Here is a 24,541-nt window from a genome sequence, read left to right on the forward strand (position 1 = left end):
AAAAGAGGATAGTTTTAACTTGACATGTTTTAGAAAAAAACATTTTTATAGATGAAAATTATATTAAGTCTGTCATAAATGTAAGACACAACTCTTGTAAATGTACATCAATCTAAGACAACAAATAATTATTATTGAAAGAGGACAGTTTTAACTTAACAATCATGTTTAAAAAAAAACATTTTTATAGACCAACAATTTTATAGATTTTTAGGCAAGAATTATAGACGAAAAATGTATTTCATCTGACATACATTTAATGCCTTATATAAAGTTTTGGTTTTCCAAGACCTTTGACTGGATTAGCAACTATGTAACTATTTCATTCCATTTCACTCGATTTAATTTCCAAAAGTTTATAAGGATCTTATGTAATTTTATGTGTCATGAATATTATTTGTATTATTATAGCTGCATTGGTCAAATGTGTTATTATATAAATACTTATTATATAAATATATTACATGTGTTATTATATAAATACTTATTATATAAATATATTACATGTGTTATTATATAAATACTTATTATATAAATATATTACATGTGTTATTATATAAATACTTATTATATAAATAGTTTACAGGTCAAGTTAAGGAGGTTGGTTTGTACACAGTCACTAAAGGTTACGCGATTAAATGAGAAGCAGTATCTTTGGTTTAGAAGTACATCTGTCTCAAAGGTGTTTTGAAATTGTCCTCGTCCTTGAAACTATATCATTCACCTTGTTCAATCAGATAAAGTAATCAGTCTGGAAGTCTTCTCTGTCAAGTGTAATTGAATTAAAGTGACCATTCGGGCAGCCCACCTGGCTGGGAAGCCAATATAATATAATTGTATAGGTGAAGATATAAAATGACAGAAATAAATGAAGGGGTCAGTAGTCTGTATTCATAGTTGTTATATGAAAGGAGAGGAAGAAATTATTTGCTCGGTTCAATAATTGGTTGGTGTTGGTGGTGAGAGCGGGAGTCACCCTGTGTTGCTTGAGCAGGAACACCTTGACAACCGAGCGGCGCGTAAAATGGTAAAATACTGAGATAGATACTTGAGCGAGGTTGGTAATTATTGAAGGTGGGGTAAGTAAATAGTATTTAGAGAGGACACTGAATGCTGATCTCTAGAAAGCAAAACTTGGCAACCTAGTGAAGTGGTTGAGACATAATAGTGGAATGGCTAAACGAAAAAAAATCTTGACACAGCTAATACTAAATCAAATCAGAGAAGCCCTCTAAAATAAATAAATAAATAAATAAATTTGACCATTTAGACAAAAAATCCAAGATACGTTAAAAAAATCCAAAACAGGTTTTGTTTCACTTCTAACAGACTGATCTCAATATTAATGATTTTACTTTGCAGATAGGCCCTCATTTCAAATGTACACATTTCTAGAAGAGAAGAAGATTGCAGCTCTCGTGCAAGGAATAATACTCTGACAATCATAACATCTAGAATATTGAGTGAGTGTATCTCACAGACAGTATGGCAATCACTTATAACATGGATATTGCTGCCATTAAACTACCACCATGGAAAACACGACTTGGTTGGAACAAGTTTTGCCTCCTATGGATACTACTCATGTTTGGTGGAATATATACAGTCGCAGACGCCACTAGAGACCATCACAAACTGGCAGAAACAGACAAGATAATCTCACTCTTAAGGCGCTGGATTCGTCAGCGCACAGAATCAATCAATTTCATAGAAGAAAGAACTGATTATGACAGGAAATCCCATAATCAGCTAGGCGCCAGCAAGGTAAAATGGCAGATTAATAGGCCTCACACATGCTGCTAGTGCTAAGTCAGAGCAGTGTTTGCGCTGGGCAGTTTGTAAGTGGAGTCCTTGGGACCCCACTAGCATTGTAAAATGGGGTCCTTTAGAAAAAAATGGGGTCCTTCGGAAAAATAATTTTTTTTCTTATTTAATAATAAAAACTATCAATAAATTTTGTAAAATTGTAATCCTTTTTCTTCTCAACTCACCAGTAAGCACTAAGGTGCAACATGTTGTTCCCACAAAAATTGATGAAACAAATTTTTGACAGACACGACAAAACAAGTGCTTTGAAAACAGCTCTTGACATCTGAAACTCATAACACAACAGCTTTCATTTTTATAACTTGATTTCTTTATTTTATATTACCATCAACCTTAAAATGTGTATGGATAGGTGGTGCGTATCATAGACCAATTTCACAAACAATCCATGTGAAAAATAGTTCTTTAAAATGTGATAACTTAAATTACTTTTTACGGTGCCTCAAAGCACGAAAATTCTGAAGCTTCAGGAGCTTCTTGAAGACAGCAATATCTATACTCTCATCTGCAACTATTAATTGATATAAAGTTAGCTGCCTCCATCCTCTCATTGAAATCTCTTCTTAAAACCATATCTGCAGATGTGATCATTTCCTCAACCTGTGAAATTTCAAAGTAGGACCAGTTCAAATTAAACCATTAAAAAAAAAAGAGAATCTAGTATTTGGATCAGTTGTCAGCAAGAAAAATCTGAATGACTGTTGACTGTGATATCTTATTTTTTAAATAAAGATAGTTGAAGTAGGCCTATATCAAGGACCCTGCAATAAAATTAAAATATCCTAATAGTAGTAGGGCCTATATTTGAGCATTCTTCAAAAATGAACAATAATTTAAACTCGTCCTTAAAATGACCAGTACTAGGACATGTTTATCATTCGCAACAAACGGATTGCATAATAAAATTTAATTCAGAAATTGCTTTATCAAATTTTAACAGGACCGGCATCAATTTTATTTTTTTGTGGGATGCCATTTTGAATCGCTTCGAATGACGCGCTACTTTTTACTTTTATTTTTTTGTCTTTTTTTATATATGCATTGTTACAATACTTAAAGTTTCATGGTGACGGTAGCGTGCAGACCCAATCCGCATACCGTTACTTTCCTGTAACTCCATTAATGAGTCAAACTTGCTTAAGGGCATATCTTCTTTGATTAGCCAATAGATGGTTCGCAGTTGTACGCTCAAATTATCACTTGTAGCTTTTTCAGCATTGGATAATGCTTTTTTAAATGCGGCGGCGGAAGTTCGCTGTTGTGCGCAATTCCTATGTTGCTGAGAGGCCTCGTGCCGTGTGAGACTACTTCGCTGAAAATCACAGCAACCGCTTGTAAAACAGTTTTTAGAGTTGCCTGCACGGCAGACGGCACAAAACATTGTTTGGTTTTCATATATTAACCAGCTAAATTCATTACACCACGCCGGGATGAATGATTCTTCGGTGCACTTGGACCCGCCGCCATGACTATATAAACCACGTGACGATCGACCTCGATTACGCGTAGAGGAGTTCACTAAAGCGAACCTAAAGCGAGTCTACTTTTGGAGTGACAAAATGAAACCATCGATGATTTGTCCCTAGTTTTATTGGTTCGTACTACCAGATCACTTTCAAACTCACAAGCCCAATTTGTTGAAATTCCTTTGTGTAATTTATTATGCATTCTTAAAAAAAAAAAAAAAAAAAAACTTGCGTCCCCCGGGACGCACTGCCCTGCTGAAATTTGCGTCCGTTTATGAAACGATGCGTAAATTATATACTCGGACGGCGTAAACGCGAACACTGTCAGAGCATTATATATATCCTGTGTTGGTCAAAATTTCATAATGTACTGCACAAGATCATTTTTAAAGTTAGTCCATATCTAAGGCATTAAAGAATGCTGAAATCTTCCTAGTTAAATTGAAATCAGAACAAAATCCAAGAAACTTCAAATATATATTGACAGAAGCAGCTCAAAGCAGTTTTAAATAACATCAAGTCTATCTTTTTTGAGCCCATTTTTGAGGTTGTTTGATTTCAGTCTTTCTGTGCAGACCAGTTTTATATTTCATACAATCATTTATGATTATTTTGTAAGTACTTAATTTAAATCTGTCATTTCATAAAATTATTCATCATTTTCTTTTAACACTTTAATCCAATATTTCAAAACCCAACTTTTCCAGACACTCACAATTTAATTAGCCCTCTGACACAGGGCTAACTCATTTTTGAAACGTTTTTAAATATTTTTAATATATCCGGGCCAAACACTTTTGGAGAGGGGACAGAGAAGGGATATTCATATTATCAAGCTTCTTTGAGTAAATACCATGGTATTACAAATCAGGACATAACGTAAAATCTCTTTCAGCAAAAGACCACAAAGCACTCGACTCTTTGCAGAGCCAGTTCCAGGTGCATAAACATGACGATATCTGCTATCCCTCCCTGTATAGCTGACCTTAAGCCCTACTTCACAAAGTACCTAAACGTATTTGGCGTCCATATTGTGGCAGTTGAGGACATACCTGACACCAAGGTGCGCCACACTGCAAATATCATGGCGGAGTACTTGGACAATGATGGCGATGGAAAGGTGGATAACAAAGCCATTGTCAGTAAACTGATAGAAAATAAGGCTCTGTTTTCGTTGTTCAGGTAAGGCTAGGGGGAAAAATTAACAGCTTAAAAATTGACAAACCCTAAAATATTTTGACTGGGAACTAAACTCTACCAAAAAAGTTTGGAAACATCATAATTGAAAAACTATGTTATGTAGTGAGAAGTTAAAAGAATGGTGGATGTATTATCCATCAATATTTGGTTAAAATATTTACCTTTAAGTTGGCTCATATAGTAATTTTATAATTATTCAAAATAACAAAGTTTCCCAACTTTTTTGAGCGAGTGTATTATATGACCACAGTATATATACAGCAGACTCAACATAACTCATCAGTTTAACTTTGTTATTGCTTAGTTAAAATAAATCTTGGGGATTGGCTTTTAATTTTTGGTAGAAGTTGTATATCGTATATAAATTGCCTAACATCTTTGAATTATCAGAAAAAAGGTCCAAGAGTTATGGAGGTCTACTGTAGTGTAAGTACTTGACCAGAGTACCAAATTCTACTGTTTATCTTTTGGTGTTTCAGTAAGATTTAACCTTGTCTGAAGATTAACTTTTCATTGGAAACATCATCTTATACATTTCAACATATCAAAATTATCATACAGAATGAATTTATCACATCTAAAAAAAATTTAAAAAACATTCTTTTGCAGATCCACAAGTCAAATGAATACTATGCAGTACAAATCCAAGAAAAGCATGGCAACCTTCAAGTAAATTATTCTTCTTTTTACTCCATTAACATCAAGCTCTGAATATCAGGACAATCCCCCCCCCCCCCACAAAAAAAAAAAAAAAAAAAAATATATATATATATATATATATATATATATATATATATATATATATATATATATATATATATATATATATATATATATATATATACACACACACATGCTAATATGCAACCCCTGGATAGAGAATATTAATATCATCAAACAAATTGTTTTATCCCAATTTCATTTCCATGCAGTACAAATACAGAAAAATTAGAAATAGAAGTACAGAAACTTTTATTAAAAATCTGGTCAAAGTATATCTCCGGGTGAAGGTGGGGGGTACATGGACAATCTCGTTCATCAGTGTATCCCTAATGATGAATTCACAAGCGGAGTCTCACAGGCATTTTTTTTTTATCTTCTTTCTTTCAGGGCCTACAAAATGGAATTCCACCTGTTCAAAAATGACGAATATCTCAATGAATCAGACATTGACTTCACACTGGAGGAGACACTCCATCTTATTACAGGTTTCGGCTTCGCCTTTGCCTTTCCTGCTGTGTTTGGCGAAAACAGTGGCTCCACCTTGGGGAAAATTACACTGGAGGCCATTGCGGATTGCGGACTGGCATACAAACATACATACAAGTGAGCAGCACAATGAAAAATTTTTTGTAAATATTATCTTAAAAGCACAAATACTATACATTCAAATACTTAATGAGGACATGGGGCCAGTTTTACAAAAGAAATTAGACCTAAAATTGGTCCATAATTAAGACAAAACATTTGGTCTACTTTACTTTAAAACAAACTAAAATTAAGTTGTGCAATAAAATAAAAGTATCAGTAGACTAAGTCTGAAACACAATCTATTTCATGTTATAAAACAGACCCTATTACTGTATTTCATTTAATTGGACTATAATTGCCAATTATTCCTGAATCAAGGCAGACTAAAATTTAAGTCACTAAGTTTAGTCCAACTTTTTGATTAAAGGTCTTTTGTGAAACAGATGCTGGATGCCAACAAGATAATAGTGTGTTCCAAAAACTTTTACTTGCATTTGAAGCAATTAGTGTTTGTAAGTGTGCTAGCATTGTGTAAAACTTTAACCTTTTCACTAGCCCAGTGTACCTTTAGGCTCTATTTCCATAGGTTTTAGATCGATCTATCCCCGCAGGGAGTCTCACTAGATTACTTTCAGATAATCCAACTTAAATGTCCATCCCGCCTACTACAAGCTGTAAGGAGGTAATTAGCTTTCGTGTCCGCCCGGCTGACAGCTATTTAGCGTGAACCCCCAGGGAGTTAGGTCGATCTAAAGTAGGTCGATCTAATCTATGGAAATGGGGTGTAAGGTGGTCAACTGCCTTATATAGGTTGCTAGTATTTCACTGCTGAGATTAAGAGCGTATTCAGAACAGTGAACTAACAGATCTGCAGATCAAATATGGCAACCCATTTTAAAGTTTTCCACTGAATTCCTGATTAGACGATTCCCAGAGGAGATTACACATTCAACAAGCATTCAAGTGGGTCGGCCATATTTGATCTGTGGATCTGTTAGCCTGCTGTTCTGAATATGCTCTGAGATGACATCTTAAGATGGTTCTTTCTGCAACTTCAGATGGCCCTATTGTAAGGGTGTGTACCACTATAAGGACCCCACCTGCAAGATGAACTGCCTGACTTCAGAGTTGATCTACTGGGGACTGACCTCTATCCTGGGGATACAAAAGAAGCCTGTCAGAGCAGCGTACATCAGTAATGAGTGGGAACTGTACAACAAACTACTACTCAAGACCAAGCTACCTCAACTCTATCATCTGCTGACCAATCCCGAGTACAGATTCCCCACTGTGGCTCCTGTTGGTCACTATGGCAACACTTGTTAAGCTGGTCTATAAAAATGCTTGTTTACAGTAGCTGGTCAGTGGTCACTTGTAAAATTTGCTAGTGGTCACTATGACAAAATTCATTAAAATTGGCCAGTGGTCTCTACGGCAACACTTGTTAAGTTGGCAAGAGGCCACTAAGGCTATATTTTTAAGTTGATCAGTGTCGCTATGGTAACACTTGATAAGTTGACCAGTGGATTGAATGACAGAGGTCACCACTTCACGTGACTGTCAGGTGACCAAGACACTTTATTTTAAGCAGAACATGGATATTTTATTCAGTAAAATAAAAAAAGGCAGTGCACATGTCCACACAAGACTCTAAAACTTGCACAGACACCTAACTATGGAAAAGAAAATTACGGTGTTCTTTTAAAAATGTTAGAAAACCTAGGTTGTATTGAAATTATTATTTCTTTTATATCTCACGAATTCCTGGCTATCCTAAATTTTTACATCAATATTTGTGAGGAACTATTGGAGATATCCTGTTCACTGACATACAGACACAACACTATGAAAACACACCCTCCTTTGCTGGTGGAGATGATAAAGTCATTGAGGCTGTTGTGGTAGTTAATCAGTGTGGTATAATCAGCATTTTATTTCCCAACAGCATTATTTATTAACAAATCCAGAGACTGAGGATGGTAAGTGCGGGAATTGTAAAAGTAATAAAAAAACTATACTAATCCTCTGCTCACAAACTATTGGACTACAATGAACCAATAAATATACAGATATTACAAATGTTCTTACGTTCTTGTTAATCTTAGACTGCACTATGGAATGACATTAGATTAAGTTGCAGACTCCTGGATAGGGAAAACAGAAGTAATTGGTATGTCACAACATGGTACTTTACCTACTAGTAGGGTCATTTCTCTGTTAAAACTACCACTAAATGCCGAAAAATTACTTTGGCAAAGCAAAAGAAAGTATCCAAAATAATTTCATTCATCTATCAGCATCTTGACATCAAATTTAGATTTGGGAAAAATAATTACAGTAATTTGCAGCAATTTTTTTGTCTGAGTGAATCCTATTCACATGTACCTACCTTGTGCTGCAGGGATGTTCTGCTTTTCCTCAGATTGCCTGGTTGTTTTTGTGTGACCTGGGGAGTCAACTGAAGCTGGTGGAGTCTCAGACGATCGTCTGGACTTTCTTGTTGGAGCTGGAGAGAGATTTGTCTCAGCCGATCTTCTGGTCTTTCTAAAGGTCACTGGTGAAGGAGATAGCACTGTGTCTGTGGGCAGCTTTCTATTGTGGACTCTGTCTCCAGACTTAGGTCTATGATTCTGAAACAGCAACAAGATGATCATGATACTAAAGAAATTACAGCTGTACTGAAAAGTTCCCAAATGATAACCTATTAACATTATTTTTTTTTTACTTAATAGATATATAACTGAAATATTATAAATTGTGTCATATTTAGTGCATCAGGGACAAAGATTGCAACAGCATTTATCATACAGTAAAAAAAAAAATTTTTACAAGCACATCATGCAAACTAATCTGACCACAATGCCCCCCCCCCCTCCTATCCCCTTCCATCCCACCACCCTGTCCAATACTCACCTCACCATGGTGTAGTGTCCTAGGTCGCCGTGACCTGTGCACAGCTAAAGTGGGTGTGGCACACAGCCCCAATTCCTCCACAGTGACAGCTCCTTGCTCAGAATCCTGCTCATCACATTCAGGCTTGTGGTGTTTGCTGTCAGCACCACACCCACCATGAGACCTGTTTTTATCTTCTCCAGACTTGCCAGGATATTTTCCAGACTGGATGTGGTTAATATGGTCATCATTCTCAGTCTGAATTGTCACAGAAGCATCATTGTCCATGCTAATTTGCTCATCATGAACATTTGCCTTAGTAGCTGCAGTAGCAGTTTTTTCACTGCTAATGGCACTGTTACTGACACTGCATTTATCAACTGCATCCTTGTTCTTGTCATCGTCACCAGTCACATCTCCCCCTGCAATGTCTGTTGCAGCATTGTAACAATAATTGACACCTTGTATTGATGTGTCATTGATGTTGGAGACGTGACCTTTGGACTTAATGGAGCTGGTAGGAGTAATGATCTGCACTCTTCTCTTCCGTTCCTCTCTTCCCTCCTTTGTTTTCTTACAGCTGGTGCAAGGGTCATTAAAGGAAGCTTCTGAAGGCGACTGTTTAATTCCCCACCTGAAATTAATCTTGGAACTTTTATATCATGCAAGACTGGAAAACGTCTTAGAATCTGCATGGGAATGAGGTGTGTTAACATTTCAGCAAGTAGTTAATAAAAATAAAAAAAACAAAAACAAAGGGGACTCAAGAACCTGGTGAGTTTACACTGTTGCGCAGCAATAGACTGTAATTAGAGAGAATATATACATATTACCCACCTCTTATTTACAGCAGCCAGTGCTTTCTTTTTCACATTCTTAGCAGTGACACTCCGCGTTCTTCTCCCTGCTGGCTTAGAAGTTGTTGTCATAGGTGAAGACTCAAAATCATACACAGCATATGGATCTTTATTGACAGGTGGGACTAGGTTTTCTTTCTGAACACAGGCTGGTTGATGGCTGGACTCCTCAAGGTCATGGCTTTTATTCTTCTTCTTTGTCTCTTTAGGAGAATTTAATTCACCTCCTCCTAAAATCAAAATCAGATTGTTTTGACACTGAGGGTTTTCCCAGGATTTGGGGTACAGGGAGTTCAAAATCTTAATCTGTAATCTCATCACAGATTTACAGGGAGTCCAATATGGGTACATCAAGTTACTATCATTGTTAAAGATAAGTGAGAGTATCCATTTGTTTGGCATTGTTCTCTATGAAAAATAAAAACTTTGAAAAAAAGAAGCCAGTGAAAAGGTACCAACATGTAATAATATTGTTTATCATGATCAGGAAGCATTCTGCTAACTCATAAGTGTCAAGAATGTGTTATATGTGATAGTTATCTATATGACTTGTCAACTGACCCTCGTGTTGTGTGGCTGTGTTCTGGGCCAGCAGCCTCTTGAATCTCTTACACATGAGCACCACGTTGGCCAGCTGACGGTTACTCTGGACGTCTCTCGCGTGGGATGGAATGTCGCACACAGGGCAGTTTTCACCTAACTGGTCAGATATACAGCTCCTTGAAATAGGCAACATGAGCAGACTATAGTGATAAACATGATAAATTCCAGATTCTGAAACTAGACTTTATTTAAATAAATATTTGCCAAGGCGAATGTTGAGCCAAATCAAGTTTTGAAAGAAAAAAAAAAGAAAAAAAAAATTATTTCTTTTTAACCAACTTAAAATTTGTCAAGTGGCCAAATTTTGATACAGTGAACAAAGATTTGAAAAACATATATTCAATTATTCTCAAATATAAATTTTGTGCCTAAAAATATTATTTTTAGACAAAAATAAATAAATAAAAATTCAAAAAATCACAAGATCGCACTATGTTATTGAAAGGCATACAGTAACTTACCTGCAGAAGCAGTGCTCACACCCTCCCAGCATACATGGGTTGTCAACTAGATGATGACTGCAACACAAAATGTAACATGGCAAATAACATATTAAGTCATAAACATGGGTGGTGTTCAAATCAAATTGATCCCTTGTTGTAGTGCCATCTATTGGGGGAGTAAGGAGTTTGTGTCAACTATCATTTGATTGATTTAATGTGCATGTGTAATTACAGCTGATTGTAGTATATAGTTACTGAAACTCTGACATGATTTTGGGTTGTAAGGAAATACTGGGGAGAAATGGATTTGAGGCCTTGCAACAGGTGGAATGTGGCCATTTTCAAGTACTGGAGTTAGAATTTAGAAAATATTTTTTTAAAAATCTGATTTCTTAATCTCATTGAAAACCTAAAAAATATCCTAAAAAACTAAGGGGTGGGTAAAAACTTTGTTTCTAGACTTCTAGCATAAAAACTTCATTTAATGGTGTTTGAGAATTTCAGTACCATACAATTGTCACACTGAAACGCAATGTGTAGACGCCGTAGTCAAGCTGCCTAGGCGTTCTCAGTAGTTGTCCACTTTAGACAGCAGTTTAGTTACTCACCAAATATCACAAGACAGGAGGGTTTCCAGCTGCCCTATTGCTGTGTCACATTTTCCCCAATCGCACATTGCTTTAAGTAACGGCGAGTTACCAGAAGCAAGGGTTTTAAGTAAATTGAGCGCTTATCACCCGCGCCAAGTTTCAAATTGACCTTGACCTGTAGATGTCCCACAATGCAATGCGTGAGGAGACCAACCTGGCAAAACGCAAAGTGTAGAGACTATTTTCAAAGCTTTTCGCAGACCAAGTTAGTTCTAAGCTTAGTCTTGTTTAGTAGATTATATAGATATTCTCATAGCATATCTCTGAGTTTATGCATTTGCCCTTTTTATCAAACAATTTAGCGTTGAATTTTTTCAAGTTAATTATTTTTATACCTGTCTCTTCAAAATCCCGAGATGACCCAATTTCCGGTCAATAGTGTTTGTTGATTACGGAAAATTCCCCCTTAAAGCATGACACAAGAAACGTAGCAACTGAACTATAGTTTATGAAGCTGGAAGTATATGCGAAATAGGTAGGTACGCAACAGAGCTAAGCTGGTGCTTAAAGAAATGCCAGGTTGGTTAGTAAAGCGCCATCGGTTATAAGCCAAGGCAAATACAGAGGGGCTGGGATAGTTCACGTCACTTGTGACTCCCTTGTCTGCTTTTTACACAAGCAGTACTGCCAAGACTTTGGACGTTTATTCAATCGATATTCTAAAGAAGTCCCCAATATTTAAGTGTGGGGCTGCAATGAGTAAGTTGGGATTTTTTAGCTCATGAGAAGCTTGTGAGTTAAAAATGCAGAGAGGAAATACAGAAAACCAGTCCACTCTCAATGCCTCCCTCTGAGAGAATAATGTGTATATATAAGATAATGATGGGATTTAGGATGAAACACAATTCCTCTTTAGGTGTCCATGTTATGTTATGTCCATAATATATAGGATACCAAGAGGGATGCTGTTGTACCGTTAATACTATTACCATTTTAAAAATCATCCATAACAATAATAGTACGTTATAGACAAATCACACAAGAAAAGCACTTAGTCTTGCTAGATTGGATACATAATGATGTCTTTTAGATAAAGAAGTACAGTGTTCTACTAAATACCACAGGACATGTTGAGTAAAAAAAGTATAAGATCTGCACAACCTGAGATAGCATACTCAAGGGCCAGTATGTGTCTTTACAGGGTTTATTTACACCTTGAAATAATTTATAAATATTTGATGTCTTGCAGTCTTCAATGTTCAAAGAGTAGAACAAGCTCTACTTTGTATGTGAAGATTTTCATAATAGATTAGCATGTGTCATGTAGCCTTTTCATATAAAAAATAAATAAATAAAAAGTAAGATAAAAATAACTAGTATACTTATCTTAAAATGAGACAAGTTGGATTTTTAATGGAAACTTGCGTCTCATTCCCAATGAAGCTGTCAGTCTCCATAGTAACATGAATCCATCACTGGGGGGGGGACACCTTGCTGAATGCAATGTAATAAAATAAAATTCTGACTATATCAGTGAGAGTCTGTGTGGAGTTGGATTGATCAGTGTAGACCAGAAGTATCAATGGGAATGAGCCCTTATAAACTAATTTAAAGAGCACAGGTAGCAGTTTGATAAAAGATTGTATTGAAAATGAAATCTGCCCTCAACCTGCTAACCTTATCAAGGCTTGTGCTAATATTTCATCTGCAAAAACTCCCTCGCCATTGATCCCCGTGTGATGCCCAGTGTCTGTGAGGGCAAGATGTACCATTAAGGTCACTGGTCTTCCTACATGTCACTTTGTCATGCCAAAGTACATTGCACTTGCCACTTAAGCCAAATTGGGTATGTATCAATATGGGTACTGTGTGTCTGTTGCTTACTAGTAAATAGAATTCAGAAAGTTTTGATGTCATGGGTCAGTTAGGTGAGATTTCATTACATATCAAATTGATAATATACAAAAAGATGAATTTTGAAATTACAGTAACTGGTTAGAAAAAGAGCAGGGGGGTTTACACAGGGGGTGGCTTGAGAATGCTGTTAAGAGCAAGAATAGATTGTGGCCAATATACAGCTGGTAATATATATATATATATATATACTATAGGTTTTTTTTTTTTTTTTTTTCATTTATCAGGAAGCTACTAGTAGATTGTTTTTTCCCCTTACTTCAAAAATTATTTTAAAACAATACAGTGAGAGAAATAATTAGGTATTGAAACAGCACTGTTACTCTCAAAATCAAGTTGTAGGGTTGTTTGTCATCAAGCAGTGACATGATTTCTCCCTGTCCAGGGTTAGTGTTCAGTAGCCATATATACTAATAGTTAAATTTTTACATAATTAATTTCAGAATGACATAATAGCATGAGGTCACCATGAAATTAGTTGCTCACCACCAAGTTGCTCACACCAGGTTTCAAATTACAATTATATTACATGTCTAATATATATATTAACATAAATGCACTGTCCAATGCCGTAAGCCTGACATGCACCATTGCATGTGTCATAGTAACAAAGGAAGAGCATGAGATGGCATATATACAGTGTATTGTGTATATGTACTGGACCAGGAAATAGATGTGTCTTGTCATCTACATCAACAAACTGTGAGATGTCCCTGCATGAACTTTTACTGGTATTTCTTTAGACTTAGTAAACATTTCTTTTAAGAGTAAAAGTGTGAGAAATAAAATAAAGTTTATCTTTCACACAGCCTTCATGATGTTAATTAAAATATATATACTACTCTGTAAAAAAACACCAGGATAATAATAAAATGTTACTCAGTAACAGATTTATGACAATAATTACTGTCATAATTTGATGAAATCTAATTAATAGGATAATTTAAAACTCAATTGTTTATTTTTCTCAATTTCACTGCAATTTTCTGATTTTTCCCATGGGTCTATGAAGTTCATGCAAATGCTTACAATTTTTAAACTACTGAAAATGAATAAATGTATTTGTGTATATATATGTGTGTGACAGTGTGTTAGAATGAGAGAGAGATTCAGAGTACAGGAAGTTTTCACTCATGTTGGTCTGTTACAGTGTAACATTATAGCCATATGGTTGGTGTCTTCTTACCTAACACAACAGGCACCCTGAATCTCATACTAAAATAGTAATCTATCTTTAAACCTCCTTAAAAAACCTCTAAGGGCTCATTCCCATTGAAGCTATTGGTCTCCTAGTACCTTTATTGACCCATCTCCACAGGGACTCTCGCTGAATGCAATCAGTTTAATAGATTAACATGCCTCCTCCTGATGTTGAGTAGAATATGTAAAAGTTAGTGTTTATGTTGCATCCAAGAGGAACTGTGATAATCTGTTAAACAGATTGCATTCAGCAAGAGTCCCCACCATATTGGATCAATCTACTGTATGTAGATCAGTAGCTCAGTGGGTATGGGCCGTAACGTGTTTTTTCAGTTGATAATAGGATATATGTGGGTACAATGAGCCTGATGGGGGTGATTACCTTGGGTTATACTCGCCAGTTACAGATATAGAAATATAATAAACATAGGTAGTGATTTACCTGCCAAGACAGGTGATGTTGATAACCTGGAGACAGGAGAACCCACACATCAACATGTTCTAAGTTTGCAAAACAAGAGAGCAAGAGTGTGCCTGCTCGTTTTCAGAGTTGGTGTTTGTAGCTCAACTGAAAAAAATCCTGGGGCATGTTGCATCAAATAGCATTATTTGATTTGTGTACTAGAACTCTGTTTAAAACAAACAAGTGAAATAAAGCACATCTGAGGTCATTTGTCAGTGCTTGTATATAAAGGACTGGCAACAACATCTAGAAAATGAGTAGGCATAAATATTATAGTGGTTCAAATGAAGGAACATTTTCTGAAAAGTTGATATTGGATGTTATGATGCATAATTTTAATATTATATATATATATATATATATATATATATATATATATATATATATATATATATATATATATATATATATATATATATTGATTATTATTTTTACACTGAAGATGTTAACATTCATGTGCTGCACTGTTAAGACTGAGTACAGAGGTGATTAGTGAGTAGGTGTAAATTACCCCCAGCTGATTGCCAAGTATCCTGTTGTAATGTGTTACTGTCTGTGAGAAATCATTGGTGCAGCAGACAGTGACATGGACTCTGGATTCTTGTATGACTGACAAACCTGTCTAGAATATGTCGAAAGACGGTTAGGCCTTAGCCAGACATCACTAGTTGAGGAGTGGCAACTCTGTGTAAACATGGCAGACAGAAGTTATTATAATAATATTGCTATTATTTAAAATCAATTTGTGTGTACAATGAGCTAAGCAGCTTAATTGTAAGATCAGATGTTGTTTTTTATTTTAATTAAAGGGATGGAAATTTCAGATCCACAATGTGGGCAATCTTAGGAGAAAAAAAAAAGAATTAAGGATTTAATTTTCCTGGGTTCAGTTGTTAATTTCTCCCACTTATCAAACCAATACCTAGTGCTGCTTTTACTGTAACATTATATGGAATCGAACTATAAGGTAGCCTGCTTTTCAGTTTTATTGCTACCACTTAAAGGCATAATAACTCTTTGTATGAGACCTATATTTCACAATAAAAACCTTGTGAATAACTCATAGAAATATAATATATTCTGTTTTACCACAAAAACAGCAGTTATAGCTTTTATTCTGATATTTGAACTTGTCTTTAGACCACGTGACCTCCATTGATGTCTATACTTTGTTAAAATCTCTTAAGAGATTTTAACAAAAAACCAAACTTTTTAGAAAAAAACCAGGGACTAACTTTGAATGTAAAAATGGATTCATTAACCATTGATAAGTATGGAAAAATTGTTGTTTACTCCAGGAAAATTCATTTTTTGGCCGAAACGAAGAGTTATTATTGCTTTAATAAGAATTTTCTAAATTTTGAGATTTACAAAAAAAGTGTCTGTAAAATTTATAATTTTTCCCATTGAAAATATGGAACCATGTTTATAGTTACTGGCCACTGTTTCTGCTTTGGACCAGAAGATTCTCAGAACCTGATGTTCTGTAGGAGCAATTGGCTTTAAAGTTTGTGACACTTTCTGCGATGTCGACTATTGATTTAAAAGCAAAAAATTGGAGAGTTGGTTTCTTGGAATTTTGTGTTAACATGATGATTTCAGAGACAAAGAGGCAGTTTACAAGTGTGAGGCAAAGAGTCAGTTAACAAGTATTGTCTCTTACATTAGAGATATCATAGTTGTGTAGAAGTGCTGTATAACATGTTATTTGATACACAACAAAAACTGTAGCAAATTTATACAAAAAAAAAAAAAATGAAGTTGTCTAGCAGATTAAATCTGACTATGATTTCATCATTCTGTAATGTCCATATATTTATTAAATACAAAAATTGCCAATTTCAGAACCTCCACACTAAGAAGAGAAATAGCTGGTGCCACATGCGTACATCATAATAATCAAAATGGCAGCCAATTCTTTCACTAGAGCGAGAAAACGCTCCAACACCGACAGTGCACAGGAGGATGTCCGAATCATACAACGAATTCACGCAAATCACAAACTGTCCAATGGGAGGCAACAGGGTGGACTGACTAACCAATCACGTGCCAACAGTGACACAAACATTAACGTAATTCAGGATTACTCTCGGTTGGAAGTAAATCGGAGGGAGTACACGTTGGGTTTAGGGGAGCTGCTCACAGTCAGGTGGCACATTACTGAGGAGACTGATGCCGAGGATTGGATAGGACTGTACTCTGTGGGTAAGTGTATGGATTACTGAGGAGACTGACGCTGAGGACTAGATAGGGCTGTACTCTGTGGGTAAGTGTATGGATTACTGAGGTGACTGACGCTGAGGACTAGGTAGGGCTGTACTCTGTGGGTAAGTGTATGGATTACTGAGGAGACTGACGCTGAGGACTAGATAGGGCTGTACTCTGTGGGTAAGTGTATGGATTACTGAGGAGACTGACGCTGAGGACTAGATAGGGCTGTACTCTGTGGGTAAGTGTATGGATTACTGAGGTGACTGACGCTGAGGACTAGGTAGGGCTGTACTCTGTGGGTAAGTGTATGGATTACTGAGGAGACTGATGCCGAGGATTGGATAGGACTGTACTCTGTGGGTAAGTGTATGGATTACTGAGGAGACTGACGCTGAGGACTAGGTAGGGCTGTACTCTGTGGGTAAGTGTATGGATTACTGAGGAGACTGATGCTGAGGACTAGGTAGGGCTGTACTCTGTGGGTAAGTGTATGGATTACTGAGGAGACTGACGCTGAGGACTGGATAGGGCTGTACTCTGTGGGTAAGTATATGGATTACTGAGGATATGTTGCAGGAATGAAAAGCGGATGTTCAGTATTGATAAATGGTGAAATAGGTTTTTCACAGTCTTGACGTGAATATAGTGAAAAGAAAAGGAAAATGTTATTCTGAAGAGAGTGAACACATTTTTAGCTAAAGGGTTGATACATCATACCTTCTAGGAAATATCAGGCGATATTGCCTGGTTAATATTGAATTGTACTGAAAACTCTTGATAAAAGAAAAAGTGACAAAAGCTATTAGTGGTCTGAAATGCAATAGTTAATGGACTTGTTCCGCAGTAACCTCTTGTTCATTTTTTTATGCAGAATGCAAATACTGAGTAATTATCAAGCTAAAATACCAGTGATAATGCATACTGTATTATTTTATCCTGTGTAACAGTTAGTGTATCCAGTAAACCTTTGAAAGTGTGATATAAGTGTAGATATTTTTCCCCATTCATTCTACTTACATTAACATGGTCTACTACTAGTACAAATTTGTTATACATGCATCAGAGCAATCAAAATTTTCAGTCTCGAAACTTGTCCCAAATTTGAACTTACTAATGAGAACAAATAAGAACCCTGTGTCATTCTGTGACTTCAGACACAGAAGATCCCCAGGCATTCTATGACTACAGGAAGAGAGGGGTCGGCGGGAGCAGTAACGGAGAAATCTACTGGTCCATTGATGAGCAAGAGAGTGAGTTCACTCAGTGTAAGTAGAAAGAGGAATCCAGAAGACGAGAGGCACAGTACAGTAATGACTTGATCATTTCAACCAGGAAATAGTGAATTTTACAGATACTGACTGTATTTTTAAGGTAATAAATTTAAAAAAATGATTTTCACGTCAAAAACGTCGAATTTGCGAGTTAGATTGGGAAAGTAATGGCTGCCGTTCAACTGCCTCTTCCGTTTTAACCATGCATCTTACGGGCACACAAGTCATATAACAGGCCACCCTACCCACACAACCATCGACTTCAAAGATCAGGCAAACAAAGAATTAGCCTGCAAAAATGCTTTGCAGGCAATTAGAACATTCCAGTCGAGTGATTGCAGCACAATTAAAAAGCAACCTGCCTAATAGCTCTATTCTATAAAGTAAAAGCATCAAAATGCTGCATAGAAATGTTTTATTTATGATTGAATAATTATGTGTCTGAAAACTTGATAATATTTCCTGGTTAAAATGATTGAGGCATTTCAGTAGTATGTTTCCATACTGCTATTTACTGGAGAGGTTGAGTGAAACAGTAAAGATGGTGTCTTGAGGGAGGGGGGGTACAATGTGGTCAAGATCAACCAAAAGTTAAAAAAATAATGGCAAAAAAAAGCTTGACACATGAATTATGACGACACACACACAATAAGTAGAAGGATAAATAAATAAATAAATAAAAACAGAACTGTTCCTCTGTATCTTTGCTCTATACCCTGATACAGGTAAATATAGAGATAACTGGCTGCTGATGACCTGCCTCCTCTATAGCACCTCTTTCATTGTCCTTGTTAACAAAGTACTACCTGTGAACCTCAGGTGTCACAGTGTACTAAGCATGGCCTGTGGTTCATATAGTAATGGTGATGATCATGATGACAACAACAAAACAACAACAACAATAATAATAATAATATTAATAATAATAATGATAATTTTATTTTCATTCTAAATAGAAAATAATCATTTTTGCTGGCTCTCTCATGTTTTCTATGCAGAAAACCATATCATACTGTCAATAAAATCTTACAAAATACATTAAATTTAAGCATAAATATTTTTCTTTAAGTGTTAAAATCATGCTATTTCTTTATTAATAATTTAATATTGATAATCGCATTAGTTTTGGGTGTCCAGAGGATATCGTCCATAAAATTAAATCAGTGTATCCTTACTGGTAATATGCAAGTCAAGTTGGATAGAGTCCTGTATAAAGCCAGTCGTTTGTCACCTTTTTTGTATGTGTTATTAAATTTTTGCATTCTCAACAGTGAGAGATTCTGGGAATTTGAAGGGATAAAGCTGATCCTTTCTCAGGAAATGACATAATTCTTGGTTCTTGATGACTCCGTCCTCTTTTGGTAGAAAGCTAAATAATTTCTTAGAATTATTCTTTGCGTGGAAAGTAGCATTTTAATTAAAAGATGGCATAAAAAGGATTCCGTTTGATCAACTTATGCCCCATGATCAAATTATGTAGTGATATTCATTAGACATTATATTTATAATTACCAGTACAAAAGCAACTGTTTATTTCTTAACCAGTGTGGAAATTTTAAACCTAGGCAAGTAGCATGCATGGTGTCAGAACACGTGATGTCCATGACAAATACAATTGTAACAATGTTGTGTCCCCCCAAAGAGATAATAAGACATGGATTTAGAATCTGAAATCTAGTATGTTTCTCTTTCCCATCAGACTAACAGCTCACTGTAGAAATCTAACAAGTTAGTGTGTACGTGGTGAATTTCCTCTCTATGGTTTATGTGATCTCAATCTGAGTAACAGAGTTACGTCTTTTTGCTACAAATATTTCTTTTACGCCTAATGTTGTGTAAACCATTTGCATGGAATGTCCCGAGGTGGATATTTTTAGAGCTGGTCTGATTCAGAATTACTTCTACGCTAGGGTTTTTTATGTACAGACACAGATGTGTCTGTACATATAGCCATCATCTGCGTCTGTCGTCGCCGTCGTCGCCGTCGTCGCCGTCGTCGCCGTCGTGCACTTTTACCGATAACACGATAAGTGGAAAACCATTTTGCCTTTTGCTTTGAAACTTGCAGAACTGATGAATATTCATAATACGCAGGTCAAGTTCGAAAATCAGCATGATCGGGTCACTCTTAGGGAATTTATGCTGTTTTTTCACTTTTTTCAACATATATGCAGCACCGATAACACGATAAGTGGAAAACCATTGTACCTTTTGACTTGAAACTTACAGAACTGATGAATATTCATAATATGCAGGTCAAGTTCGAAAATCGGCATGATTGGGCCATTTTTAGGGAATTTATGCTGTTTTTTCACTTTTTCAGCATATATGCAGCACCGATAACACAGTAAGTGGAAAACCATTTTACCTTTTGGCTTGAAACTTACAGAACTGATGAAAATTCTTAATACGCAGGTCAAGTTCGAAAATCAGCATGATTGGGCCATTTTTAGGGAATTTATGCTGTTTTTTCACTTTTCAAAATAAATGCAACACTGATAACACAATATAAGAAAAACGGATTGGCCAATTGGCATTATATTCACAGGAGTGGTCAATCTTACTAAAATGCAGGTTGAGTTCGAAAATCAGCATAATCGGGCCATTATTTTAGAAGTTATACTGTTTTTTCACATTTCCTCAGATTCAATTATTAGGCATGTTAACAGTCTCATTATTGAACTAATTAGATGCGTAAAAGTGTTTGTTTGATATTTCCTGCATCTTTACAACATTGTTAGTTGATTATGTAAAAAAACATGGTAAACTTGTTATCATGTATTGTGTAATAAAGTGTCAAAAATGGAAATAAACTCATATCATTGCAGTTTGTCAGATTCAATCATCCACTATGTTCAGAATCTCAGAATGGAGGAAATTGGACATTTAACACTGTTCTATTGATACTTTTCCCATCTCATCAATTTTCTTAGTTGGACATATAAAAATGGCAGTAAAATGCTTATTTTGTTTTTTGTTAAAAAAAAGTGTTAAAAATGGAAATAAACCCATTTCAGAACAGTGCTATCTTGTTTACATTTTGGCATTATCAAGGCGTGACTTTGAAGTTCCATGTGCCTGAAGACCTTTGCTAGTCACATTTTCTGAATATCTGTGATACAAATATTTTATAATTAAAAATTGATGGTCATTAAGCTGTTAAACATTATGTAATATTGCATCAAAATTTGAAGAAACCCCATTTTGGGCACTGCTTCCATGATGACCATTTAAGGGAAAACATGTCACTTGCTGTTCTCAAACTTACAAGAAAGAAACATGGGTCTAACATACAGCCTCAGTAGGCAATGCAGTCTGTTTGGTAAATTTTTCTGGCAATTTAACAGTTTTTTTGTGAAAATTTAATTTTTCACTTATTGACATTTTCAAGGTGCGACTTAGAACCTCCACGGGCTTGAAGACCCTTGCTAGTCACATTTTCTGAAAATCCATGACACGTATATTTTATCATTTAAAATTGATGGTCATTATGCTGTTAAGCATTATGTAATGTTGCATCAAAATAGAAGAAAACACAATATTTGGTGCTGCTGCCATGATGACCATTATGGGAAAACGGTGTTACTTATTACTGTCAAACTTTCAAAAAAGAAACACAGGACTAAAATGCAGCCCGAGTTGGAAAAGCAGTCTAATTGGCTTCTTTTTCTGGAAGTTATACACTTAGTGAAATATTCATTATCTTTTTGGCATATTCATTGTGGGACTCAGAGCTCCTATGGACATGAAGCCTAATGGTAATCAAATTTTCTACATGTCCATGCTATTTATAGTCAATAATCAAAAATTGGTGATAATTATTCTATAATTTATTATGTAATGTTACATCAAAATTGACAATAATCTTTTTGCACTGCTACTGCAAACATTATGAAAAGAAAACTGTTACTTATTATTATATTTAACTTATAAGAACGATTTTTAGGATTGGCATGCAGTTCAAATTAGAAAGCCAGGTCAATTGGGTCATCATTTTTATTAAATTTATGCATTTTTTGTGAAATTTTCATTTTTCTCATTCTGGCACTTTCTAATTGAAAACTTGAACTCTGATGGGCCTGGAGCCTTATGCTTTTACTTTCATCAGTGTTACCTGTTGTGCATAATTAAAATTTTATGTTGACTGTGCAGTTAAACATAATGTATTATTGCATCAGAATTGGGCAGTCTCCTGTTTTTGTGCATTATTGTTTTCTGCTTTTCTTAAGGTGTGACTTATGGGCCTGAAGACCTTTGATAGACAAATTTGTGTGGTCAGTCTGTTAATTCCCCTTGGGTATTCACAAGGCTAATTTCAGTGCTTTAAACTCATTTACCTAATTAAGTAGCCATTAATTGAAATTTCATAAAGCACACTTGTTGATATTTCCCTGTTAAGCTCTCTGCTAGATAACATAGTGTCCATAATAAGGAAGCAGTGAATAACAGCTTCATTAGAATTATATTTTTGTTGTTTCTATTTAATTTTTTCTCCAACACTGGCATTTTTAAGATGTGATTTTTAACTCCCATCCACCTGAGGCTGTGCACATTTTCAGTATTTCCACATAAGCAGCTGTATTGGTATTTATGTCTTTAAACACGATGTAATATTATTTTATGCACTGTCATCATTTTTCATATATAGGGACTTTCATCATGTGAATTTTAACTCTCATGGTCCTGACATTGTAATCTTATTGAAAGGGTGGATTAAGACCATCTTCTGGGTCTCCTGGAAGACAGTCAGATTTTACAGTTTATATTAACGGGTTTCTGTTGGAAGACTATCAAAATGGAGGATGGATCAACAAAGATACTTTGGAATACTGTCAGAAAATATCTCTGAATCTGCTCCTGTTATTGACCATGTTACCTGTTGTGCATGATTAAAAATCAGTGTTGACTGACTGTGCTATTATAAGCATTTATTATTGCATCAAAATTGACATAATGACCTATTTTGCATCTTTTTTTTTTCTGTTTTTTGTCTGTACATTTGACAGCTTTGCTGCCTTGTTTTTAGTCTGTGTGAACTTTTAAAGCAGATGTATAATTTGTAAATAAATACAATTCTCTACTAGAAGGTGCAAGTATATCTTCCATACCATTTTATAAAGTGTAAAAGTTTCTTGATAGAAAATGATACAGATAATTCTGCTTAGCAAATAGACCAAAGCATGCATGCTGCATCTGCACATGGACGCACACACAGGTACACATATGCACACACACACACACACACACACACACACATGAGCACGTTTATTGCGGTTGAATCTCTTATGTGATGAACAATTTGAAACTATATATATATATATATATATATTGAGTTGTCAATCTCCCAAATTGAACTGGTCCACACATATTTAGCTACTGCAAGCATCTCTCATCAGATGTGAATAGGATCTTAAGTCAGACTCTTTGCTGTCATTGCATGCACATCTTAATAACACAGCGCCAGTATAGGCAGAAAAACAATAAGGCATATTTATTTAATTGCTGCTTACTTTGTACAGATGTCTATGTGATGGTGTGTTCTAATGGGATTGGGAGTCTGGGTAAACACCTACTAGTACAGATTTTGCTCTCACTTGACAGTAACCAAAACATTAATACTTGTAGAAAATTTGATTCACTCTAGAATGAGTTTGCCATTAAATGAGTGAGAAAAATGGTGTGTGTGTGTGTGTGTGTGTGTGTGTGTGCATATGTATGTGAGTGTGTGTGTCTGTGTTTATTCCCCTGGGCCAATTTGCTCCCTGACTTAAATTGTTAAAGTGTGTTGGGCTGAGCTTCTTCCCTACTGTACACCCAACCTCACTCCAAACTCCCACATCTTTCAACAACTAACCAGATTATTTGAGCCTAATTTAATATACAGTTTGAGCCTTATTTAATATACAACTTGATCATTCACACATTTGGCAAAGTATAAAATAATATTTCACATTTCCAATAGATTGATTAGAATAGGCATTTAGTGTATCTGGCAGAAACTTATTCTGTTAGAGTGCACCGAGCGTAGTTGTGTATGAAACATTAAATGGTGTGTAGGTGTGTATGAAACATTAAATGGTGTGTAGGTGTGTATGTACACAGTCTTCAGTTAAAGGCTTTCTTCTGTACATTCCCTACAAAGATCTTCATCTCCATACTGGATGACATGTTCTCTTATATAGATAATGGCCACATAGCTATTAAGGTTGCCCATTGAATGATAATAGTTCTCTGTCTCATGTTAGTACTTCTTACCATCATGCCTAGGTTATCTTCCTGGCTAATAGCTGTTTGATGATAATTATAAGATGTTCATTGCCAGAGGATTGTTGAAGTGTGTATTTCTGCTTTGC

General features: G+C 35.5%; 3 protein-coding genes across 7 annotated transcripts in view; 2 read left to right on the top strand and 1 right to left on the bottom strand.

The window, feature by feature from the left end:
- The window catches only part of LOC106155661 (BRCA1-associated RING domain protein 1), a 32,407-nt gene extending 21,094 nt beyond the window's left edge, over positions 1-11,313 (bottom strand). Inside the window, exons 1-6 of the mRNA XM_087012363.1 lie at positions 11,148-11,313; positions 10,558-10,614; positions 10,055-10,212; positions 9,474-9,723; positions 8,658-9,270; positions 8,134-8,374 (exon numbers count right to left, since the gene is read on the bottom strand). Of these exons, the coding sequence (XP_086868489.1) occupies positions 8,134-8,374; positions 8,658-9,270; positions 9,474-9,723; positions 10,055-10,212; positions 10,558-10,614; positions 11,148-11,215 (1,387 nt within the window). The 5' untranslated portion in view covers positions 11,216-11,313. The remainder of the gene's footprint in view (positions 1-8,133; positions 8,375-8,657; positions 9,271-9,473; positions 9,724-10,054; positions 10,213-10,557; positions 10,615-11,147) is intronic.
- On the top strand, positions 597-7,819 carry LOC106155430 (uncharacterized). Of its 3 annotated transcripts, none has more exons than XM_087012364.1 (6): positions 602-1,079; positions 1,363-1,764; positions 4,189-4,475; positions 5,103-5,162; positions 5,604-5,819; positions 6,803-7,819. In XM_087012364.1, the coding sequence occupies exons 2-6, from the start codon at positions 1,486-1,488 to the stop codon at positions 7,068-7,070; spliced, it is 1,110 nt and encodes a 369-aa protein (XP_086868490.1). In that variant the 5' UTR covers positions 602-1,079; positions 1,363-1,485; the 3' UTR covers positions 7,071-7,819. The 3 variants fall into 3 exon arrangements, with proteins under 3 accessions (XP_086868493.1, XP_086868490.1, XP_086868491.1); XM_087012365.1 differs by having other exon boundaries at positions 602-1,057; XM_087012367.1 differs by lacking the exon at positions 5,103-5,162 and having other exon boundaries at positions 597-1,079.
- Positions 11,270-24,541, top strand: part of LOC106155973 (E3 ubiquitin-protein ligase HECW2) — a 45,861-nt gene continuing 32,589 nt past the window's right edge. The window contains exons 1-3 of one of the 3 annotated variants that reach the window (XM_087012359.1): positions 11,270-11,394; positions 16,552-16,911; positions 18,072-18,182. In XM_087012359.1, coding sequence (XP_086868485.1) covers positions 16,611-16,911; positions 18,072-18,182 — 412 coding nt within the window. In that variant the 5' untranslated portion in view covers positions 11,270-11,394; positions 16,552-16,610. Of the gene's footprint in view, positions 11,395-11,491; positions 11,665-11,748; positions 11,889-16,551; positions 16,912-18,071; positions 18,183-24,541 lie in introns of those variants that run through there. The other 2 variants (XM_087012358.1, XM_087012360.1) reach the window with 2 other exon arrangements.

The sequence above is a fragment of the Lingula anatina genome, chromosome 5 (assembly GCF_051362555.1).
Source record: "Lingula anatina isolate TDL-2025a chromosome 5, LinAna3.0, whole genome shotgun sequence".
NCBI classification, from domain to species: Eukaryota; Metazoa; Brachiopoda; class Lingulata; order Lingulida; family Lingulidae; genus Lingula; species Lingula anatina.